Genomic DNA, 9,359 nt, shown 5'->3' on the forward strand with positions numbered 1-9,359 from the left:
AACGGAAGGAGCTCCTCTACATACCGGAAGCGGAAGTTGATTTTCTCCAAAGATTCTTGAGTGTGATGTCCACGTGATTTCACAGAATATCTGCAATTTACTGTAAATCAAACAAGTAAAGTTTGATTGTCCGTTGAAACAAATTAAAAGCTTTGTATGATTTGTTATCGAAAAGCATGACTTTTCCTTGTAAATATTTTTGAAGCATAAATTTACACAGATTTATTTTTGTAAATTGTTGATTTAAAAAAATAAATGTACGACTTTATTCTCGTAATATTTCGACTTAAAATATATTTAAAGTAAATATTTGACTTTTTGTCATAACTTATTTAGTCGTCACATCTGTTTATTTTTCTTCTTTTATCATTTTTTCCCCTTATTAATTTAACAATTCAGAATACAGTTTTATTTTTTTCTTTCAAAAACAACAACAACATAAACTAAATGACATTCGGGTCCTGTTACCTTGAGAGGGCGCTCTGGCACGTGCCTGAGTGCGTCTCGTTACCATGGTAACACAGTCAAATGAGTCAGAGCTACTATTGAGCTCTTCTTTTATTTGATCCTGATCGTTTTGTTTTAACCTAGACCAACGTTGGAAGCGCTGCAGACATCAGTCACAAGAAAACAGACGTAGGTCACTGATTTTTTTTCCACATTTTAACAAGGAGAAAATGAAAAACAAGCGCAGAGTTAGCTAGTAGTAGCAGCAGCAGCAGCTCTCGTCCGTGGTTGTAGATGATAATTTAAATGTGAACTTTAAACACGCTACCTTATCGTCTGAGAGTCTGGGGTTAGCGTAAGCGTGAAAACACACATTTGTGCGTCTGTGCAGCAGGATGTCTTTGTCAGAGATCCAGAGTCTTCGTGTTGCAGCGGCTCTCGAACATTTTGCACATCGCCTGCAGACGCTGGAGCACAGCATCCTACTGAAGATCAGCGTGGAGATAGACGCAGCACCTGCACAGGTGAGCTCTGTTCCCGCCAACTGAAATGACACAGTGAACGTGAAGGCTGGGACTCTAAATCCTATTTGCTACTGTGTGCAGGAAAGATCCAGCCTGATCAAGCTGGTGACAGAGTGGTGAGTAAACACGCCTTCGATTGAAAATAAAAAAGAAACCATGACAGATAAAACAGCATAAATAAGCTTAGAGGGTATGTTCATTTTATTGAATGTGTAATATGTGGTTTCAAATGTAAGCCAGGTCATTATTATGTCAAACCTGTTATTTTTCAGTGCCAAATTTGAGTGCCAGTTCAATGCCACATTAAGCAGTTGTCAATCAAATGCCATGTTTGATGACACTGTTGTTTTTTTAATTTTGCAGCAAACGAATGTCACAGGAGATATCTCATCTGTGCCATGAGGTTGAGAAGAGACAAAGCTTCTGCTCTCTGCAGCTTTTCTCAGAGAAAATGTTTGTTGTTCCTTTTTTGTTTTTTAAAATATTTTTTCTTAATTTAACCACATTTTATGAATGGTTCAATTCATAAAACAACACAATGTTTTCTCTCCACGCAGACGGGACAAAATTGAACTGGAGGACAGAAAAACGACTGTAATGAGACAACAGCAGGAAATACAAGAAAAAACTAAAGAAATAAAAGTGAGAATCTTCTAATGGCTGCCATTTATTGTTTATCATTTATGGTGACTCGTCGTTTGTCTTTTAGAAACTGAAATTGCAGCAGAAAAAGTTGGCATTGCAGGTCAATGCAAAGAAGACGATGAGTGAAGAGAAAAACCACAAGAAGTGTGAGCAGATCCAGGAGGAGACGCTGCAGACTGGCTCTCTGCAGGAAGAGGAGCTGGAGGTGCATTATGGGATCATCTTACGCTGGGTTATCATGTACTCAACTGGATTATTTCTTAATTTTGTCTTCTCGTTTGTTTATTCTTCAGTTTGTGAGGGAACGGCTGAGGGAGGAGGAGCGAGTACACACAGAGTCCCAGAAGTTTCTGCTGGACCAGAACCAGGTCAGTCCAGACTGCATCATGCATTGATGTTAGCTCCAGTCACAGGGAATGGATTTCTGGACTGGAGCAAAGAAATGGATCTATTTGTACAGAATTTAACAAACGAGTGTCACTAAATGTTTCACTTATTGTCTTCAAACTCTGGTAACTATCTGAGGTCATGCGTGACGACATACTATCAGTCTCCAGGAGTGATTTAGTCACAAGATTCTTTTCCACTTTGCCTCAAAAGTCAACTAATCAACATTTGGTTGTTTTTTCAGTGTTTATCTTTTTTCTACAAAGCACCTTGTTGTATGTCATGTTTTTTTTAGATATATACACCATCTTTTATAATCTCACCAGCCACTTAATTAGGTACACCTGTTCAACTGCCCTTTAACATTAATTTCTAATCAGCCAATCACATGGCAGCAACTCAGTACATTTATGCATGTAGACATGGTCAAGACGATCTGCGACCGAGCATCAGAATGAGAAAGAAAGGTGATTGAAGTGACTTTGAACTTGGCATTGTTGTTGGTGCCAGACGGTCTGGTCTGAGTATTTCAGAAAGTGCTGATCTACTGGGATTTTCACCCACAACCATCTCTAGGGTTGACAGAGAATGGTCGGAAAAAGAGAAAATATCCAGTGAGCTGCAGTTCTGTGGGTGGAAATGCCTTGTTGATGCCAGAGGTTAGAGGAGAATGTACAGAGTGTTTCCAACTGATAGAAAGACAATAGGAACTCAAAGAACCACTGGTTACAACTGAGGTCTGCAGAAGAGCATCTCTGAACACACAACACATCCAACCTGGAGGCAGATAGGCTACAGCAGCAGAAGACCACACAACAGAAGAACAGGAAACTGAGGCCACAATTCATACAGACTCACCAAAACTGGACAACAGAAGAATCGAAAAACTTTGTCTGGTCTGATGAGTCTCCATTTCTGCTGCAACATTTGGCATTACAACATGAAAGCATGGATCCATGCTGCCTTGTATCAACGGTTCAGGCTGGTGGTGGTGGTTTCATGGTGTGGGGGATATTTTCTTAGCACACTTTGAACCCCTCAGTACCAATTGACCATGGTTCCAGCACAACAGTCTACCTGGGTATTGTTGCTGACCATGTCCATCCCTCTCTGACCACAGCGAACCATCTTCTGATGGCTATGTCCAGCTGGATAAGGCGCCATGTCATGAAGCTGGAATCAATGAGTTCACTAGACTCAAATGGCATCCACAGTCTCCAAATCTCAACCCAGTAGATCACCTTTGGGATGTGGTGGAACGGGAGATTGGCATCATGGATGTGCAGCTACTAAAGCAGCTCATTTAGTGTTATTTGTGTTCAGGAGGTGCAGAAGGAGCTGCACATGCGGAAGGAGCAGACGCAGCAGTCGCTGAATGAGAAGAAGCAGCAGCTTTATGACGTCTCCAGAAAGAAAACACTGGCCTTAGATAAACTGATGGAGATGAGGAGGATGGTGAGCTTGGGCGTCCAGCAGCAGCCTGTGCTGCACAGATTTCTCCTAAATAAGCGTTTGCTGCTTTCAGGTCAGGGAGATGGAACAGCTGGTCATGGAGGACAAGGTGGAGCAGCAGAGGCTGCAGAAAGAGCAGGCAAAAGTAACTGCTGCTACCAAGGTAACACAATCCAGTGAGAGTGCAGAATTCAGGAGCCTCAGCGATGATGCATTTGTGCTGACTCACACACATCTGGCCCAGGTCCAGGCCTGGTGGAGGGGCTGCATGGTCCGCCGAGGCCTGGGCCCCTTCAGGAAAACAGAAGACAACGTGAAGGACAAGAAGAAGAAGAAGAAAGGAAAGAAGAAGTGACTTTTCTTCAATTCCTCTTTTATTCAAATGTCATTATTCACTAATTGACAAAGAAAGAAAAATCCGTCTTTCCTGTGAAAACCTCATGTCTGTCAATAACAAAAACCTTCACCAAAAACAGTCTGCTAGAATAAATACCAGAAAGAAATTATTGTTTCTGACCATAGGCCATACAAGTCCTCATGAGTTTCCCTGGATATAATAGACAATAAAAAAATAAACTTTTATGTTTTAACAACATATCATTTCCAGCTGATCCAGCAGCTTTTCACAAACATTTCACAGAAGACCCAGTTTTGAGAAATACTTAGAGGAAAGTTACATCTGCTTTCTGGGATTTGACAGCAGCAGACCTGTGGTCAGGTCCTGACATTAGTCACAAAAACCACAAACAAAGGGACGTCTGACGTCTTCATAAACTCTGCTGATCATAAATAGTAAATATTTTTCTTTGTCCAGCATTAAAACAATAACACGTGTACAGGAAGTTTAAAAAATGAACAAAAAAACAGACGATATTCAAAACATTCAGAAGGAGCTTTTTTGTACATTTGCAAAGATGACAGTGTTTCTGAGCGTTTCCGTCTCAGTCTGAAGCCTGGTTCGTCTCAGTCTAAAGCCTGGCTTGTCTCAGTCTAAAGCCTGGCTTGTCTCATTCTAAAGCCTGGCTTGTCTCAGTCTAAATCCTGGCTTGTCTCAGTCTAAAGCCTGGCTTGTCTCATTCTAAAGCCTGGCTTGTCTCAGTCTAAAGCCTGGCTTGTCTCATTCTAAAGCCTGGCTTGTCTCATTCTAAAGCCTGGCTTGTCTCAGTCTAAAGCCTGGTTCGTCTCAGTCTAAAGCCTGGCTCGTCTCAGTCTAAAGCCTGGCTCGTCTCAGTCTAAAGCCTGGCTTGTCTCAGTCTAAAGCCTGGCTTGTCTCAGTCTAAATCCTGGCTTGTCTCAGTCTAAAGCCTGGCTCATTTCAGTGTGCATGTGGTTGTTGTCTCCGATGATGACATGGTTGAGATGCGAGCCCTCAATGCTGATGTTGAGCTGCTCTTGTGGTGGTAAAGCAGGACAAACCGGAGGATGAGGAGGAGGAGGAAGGCTTTGTGTTGCAGTCTGATCTTTCTGGCTGCAGCCACACTTCACCATAGCTGCAACAGGAAAATAGTTAGATTGTAGACAAATGCAAAAGATGGGTGGAGAAAAAAAACCCTTTTCAAAATCTCTTAAAAAGTGCCGTTTTTTCCTTTTGGTGGGACTAACCGTGCTTCTGGAGCTCAGGCTCCTGCATCAGAGGCCGGCGTTCTGCCGCTGCAGACGGGCCGGAATCCCCGATGACGCAATCAATGAGGGTGGAGTTGCTGATGTTGACTATCAGGATGGTGGGTGGGACACTCTGGACTGCCGGTGAGTGGTCTAAAGGGACAATAAATGTGACATCATGGCAGGGGTGAATTCCAGTATGTTGAAGTTCCTGATTGAAGTAAAGGCTTTGCTTTTCAGTACTTTCTACAAAGTGTACAGATACAAGTAACCATCTGACATGAATCCTTGGTTTTATTAGAACTTGTGTATTTTTGACGTCAAGATAACCAAACTAATCTCAGTTATTATACCATCATAAACCGTACTGTACCTCGTTTGTTTTCCTCCGGCTCCAGCTGACGGGTTTGATCTGTAAATAAACATGTGACTGGTGAAAAACCAAAGCCCTTAACAAAAATGTGCAAAACAAAGAAGCACAGTGGGGCGGCGCTTTTACCTGCACAGCATGAGATGTTTCCACAGGGCGCACACTGAAAGGGCAGGCAGAAGAGCTGGCAGGCGGAGGTGCAGGTCCTCCAGGCAAAGTTCTCCATCAGACCAACGACCCTGTGCGCTCCGGAGGCTTTAAGGGAAACCACCTGTGTTTGCAATGGATTCGTACAAAGATGTTACAAACCATCAAACACATAGCGCTACTCAAACACATAAAAAAGAAAATGCAATAGAATGAGTGAGATCTGAACAAATCTAGTAAAAGGGGAAAGTTTTATCTCATTAAATTATAAGTGTGGGGGTTCACCTCCAGGAATTTGCAGGTGTGGATAAAATATTCAGTAATGAAAATCTATGCGTTGATCACCAGGTCGAAATAGCAGGAAGGGGTGGGGGGACTTTAGAGATGAAGGTGAACCACCTGTCATTTAGCTCGGTGGCCTCTTGGGGGGAGGGGGGGGGTTCCTCAAGGAAAAAAACCCCCAGCAAAACTAAAGTATTGGAGCGACACGGATCCATGAACGTGACTCGTTCGCACAGACAGAGCCGCCGGTAGACGGTGAGAGCCGGCGGAGTTCAGGTGAAACGTCTTACCTGAGTGATGAGAAAGTTCTTCATGGTTGACTGATCTTCTGGGTGTGGGGCTCGCTCCTCTTCTCGCCTTTAATATGCAGCGAGGTGGGAAAACCCCGGCGCATGCGCACTCGGAGCTGTAGTTGCGGTCAGGTCCCGCGCGCCTACTCGGTGTCTCGTGACAAGCATAGAATGCCAACGCAAAAGTAACGGTAACGTTAGAGTCCTGTGTGGGAAATGAACGGAAGCTGCATCTCTTTATCACACAACAGCTGCCCACAACAGGGCCCACTCAGTCCCGGCAGATGTGACCTTCACTGCACCTCGTATATTTCACCTTCAATAGTGAATAACAATATAACGTAAAAGCTTAGTTAAAAACAGGTGAGGTCTGGGGGGAAAAATGCAAAAAAACTTTTCCATTAAGTCACCAGAGATGTTATGATTGTGATACATGGTAGAACTGACACTTTTACTTTCAGTTTGCGGTTTGAGCAGCCCTGCAGGTCAATAACAGAAGAAGAATGACTCAGAATTTACAGCAAACAAACGCTAAAAACAAAAGCAGGAAGTCCCACCAAAGAGTAAAGTGAGGAACGATCAGACGCTCTGCTATGTCAACCTTCTCTGAGTTCCACTCACGGGTTCAAATATCAATGGATTTGACTTTGTTTAGATAGATAGATAGATAGATAGATAGATAGATAGATAGATAGATAGATAGATAGATAGATAGATAGATAGATAGATAGATAGATAGATAGATAGATAGATAGATAGATAGATAGATAGATAGAACAGACAAAACGCATGACAGTAACAAGAGTGTGCAAAAAATAAATACAATAATCAACTACAAAATAAAATAATAAATAATTCAGAAAGGTGAATGTGACACAGGTATCTCCCTATGAAACAGGCTAAAGTTTGTTTTTATTCACTCTGACTGTCCAGACACTATAATATAGAATTTCATGTTCCCTTCATCAGGCCATGTCCTCAATACAATTATACCAGAATCATATCAGCTTTGTGTTCCAATGAAAGAATCAGAAAATTAGGATAATTAAGAAATGATCAAAGCTGCCCTGCATTCACATTGTCAGAAAAGTCGGAAATAATCCCTCATGATGAGCTCAAAAGAGGTTGCATTGAGGTAAACAATGTATCTGGGTCAAACATTTCAAAGCTGAGATTGTTTTTATTAAGGTTTAAAAACTCTTGTCAGTGGAAATAAGTTACAGTTCAAGTGATTTGGTTGTTAAGAACCTGAAGTTTCTTCCTGTTGTATTTCAATTGCATCGGTTAGTTCAAAAGGGGCCCAAGTCCAAGAGGTTTGTTTTTCCAGGAAATGATTTTAATTGCATAGCTTAAAGGGAGGCTACACCAAATGATTAATACTTTGCCCAGATTTAGCACCAGTTCATAGCTTACAAATGCTATAATATAAAGCACCTCACTTTTATAATTACAGAAGACTAGAAAACTAAAGTCTCATGACTTGGGCCCTTCTTGAATTAAACAGGGGAGCTGCCATATTGGATAACTAGTGCTGCCATCTATGGGATAAAGCTAAAGCCATGACAGAGAGGCCCAAGTCCAGGAAGTTTGCACTCAATGCATTTTAAATGTCAAGCATAGTCAATACATTACAACGGACTAAGGACTTTTTTGCACGTAATCAGATAGCTTTTCCCTTGAAGACCATAGAACATATAATATAACTATTTGGAAAATATTGTGGACTTGGGCCCTTTTTGAACTAACTGATTCAAATGTTCAAAGAGTTTTGTTTAATGTCACTGTCTAGTGGGTCTAGATGAAAGTGGATTAAAGTGCCTAGGATAGCGCAAGCGTTACAGCAGAGAGGACAGGGTTTAAGCCACCATGAGGAGGAGGCAGACTGATGTGGAAGGTCAGCTGACCTGCAGCAGTGAAGGAGGCCTGTTCAAAATGTACTTGTTGATGCAATTGAGAGATTCAGTTCTTTTTGTTTTCCATTTTTCATTGGTTTGTGGGGTATTTAACATGAACCCACAACGTCATCAACCTATTTATCTAAAGAAGAGAATTTAGACTACTTCTAACTTGATTTATTTTATTTTTTTGACACCTTGGGTTTGGCATGATGACGTTTGGCCCATAAGCATGGTTTTAAAACTGCATGTGGGCGTCAGGACGAGAGATAAGCCTCTCCAGGAAAGCGTCCTGTAACTTTCAGGAGTTTCTGTAAAGCGTTGGGTCTTTCTGCACACATCTCCACGCCAACAGGCTCAGGAGACTGTTCTCTTTCTCAGACCTCTGAGTGTGTTCTCACTGGACCTGAGCAAAAGCCACAGTGTTGAGAAGCAAACTATGGATTTTTTTTATCGATCAATTCAACACCTGCGCTTTCCGAGGTTCCCGCAATGTCAGTGAAGCAATCCAGCTTTCACACATGGCCGGAATGGGAGCAGCTACAGTATAATGATAAGGATATGTTGTTGTTGTCATTCTTTCTTCTCTTCAAGAATCAAGGAGAATGAAACTTCATGTTCTTTTCTCTGCTATCCTAAGGAGAAAGCATCTGCAGGAGAGGAGACATCACCAGCACAATGATTCTAACTCATTAATCTATTTATCCAGTGTGTACACTATTTGAGAAAAAAACAGAAGAATATTTTTAGGAGATTTGTGGGAAAACTGTCTTCAGATCCTTTTTTTCCATTTTTTGTTTGGGCAGTAGACTAACGCAGCATATCGTTAACCCTTTAACCACCCATCCAAACAAAATCAACTGAAACACTTTTTTTATGCTGCTTATTACTGTGGGGGAGTAATATACAGAATCAATGTTTTTATTAATACGTTTTCTAAATCTGCTCTACCGTTTGGTTGAATAGTTAAAGGGTTAAGATGCTGCTGCTGCTCCTACATCAACATTCACACATGTTGGTGGGAGTGTAAGTGTGTGTGTTACACTGGATAATAGGGAACAATCACAAAACTATATCTATTTACAGGTGTTGTGATCGATGCATGTGGAGGGCTCACTCACTCCCCTTGGGCCCTGAATTTATTTATTTTCAATTGAAGGAGTAAACATGGCTTTACATTCGATGAATAAATAAAAAACAATTAACAGCCAGAAGGAACAAATACAGAACAACAGATGATGGTAAAAACAAAATAATTACAAATGTATTAATGCAAGATTATCTCATATATTTTACAGGTAGAGTTTTTTCTTAAATA

General features: G+C 41.4%; 2 protein-coding genes across 3 annotated transcripts; one reads left to right on the plus strand and one right to left on the minus strand.

Annotated features, from left to right (window-relative positions):
- The first annotated feature begins 491 nt into the window (after window positions 1-491).
- Window positions 492-4,050, plus strand: drc9 (dynein regulatory complex subunit 9). 2 transcript variants are annotated; one of them, XM_004077630.5, is made up of 10 exons: window positions 492-636; window positions 839-971; window positions 1,053-1,087; window positions 1,335-1,424; window positions 1,529-1,613; window positions 1,681-1,821; window positions 1,910-1,984; window positions 3,327-3,458; window positions 3,529-3,618; window positions 3,700-4,050. In XM_004077630.5, the coding sequence occupies exons 2-10, from the start codon at window positions 843-845 to the stop codon at window positions 3,808-3,810; spliced, it is 888 nt and encodes a 295-aa protein (XP_004077678.1). In that variant the 5' UTR covers window positions 492-636; window positions 839-842; the 3' UTR covers window positions 3,811-4,050. The 2 variants fall into 2 exon arrangements, with proteins under 2 accessions (XP_004077678.1, XP_020565613.1); XM_020709954.3 differs by having other exon boundaries at window positions 496-636; window positions 842-971.
- On the minus strand, window positions 3,812-6,303 carry LOC144984637 (uncharacterized). The gene is made up of 5 exons (XM_078933767.1): window positions 6,147-6,303; window positions 5,557-5,698; window positions 5,431-5,469; window positions 5,058-5,210; window positions 3,812-4,945 (listed from the first exon to the last, which is right to left on the minus strand). The coding sequence occupies exons 1-5, from the start codon at window positions 6,168-6,170 to the stop codon at window positions 4,749-4,751; spliced, it is 555 nt and encodes a 184-aa protein (XP_078789893.1). The 5' UTR covers window positions 6,171-6,303; the 3' UTR covers window positions 3,812-4,748.
- Window positions 6,304-9,359: the final 3,056 nt, after the last annotated feature.

This window comes from Oryzias latipes, chromosome 16 (assembly GCF_053564925.1).
Source record: "Oryzias latipes strain Hd-rR chromosome 16, Olatipes_Hd-rR_3.1".
Lineage (NCBI taxonomy): Eukaryota > Metazoa > Chordata > Actinopteri > Beloniformes > Adrianichthyidae > Oryzias > Oryzias latipes.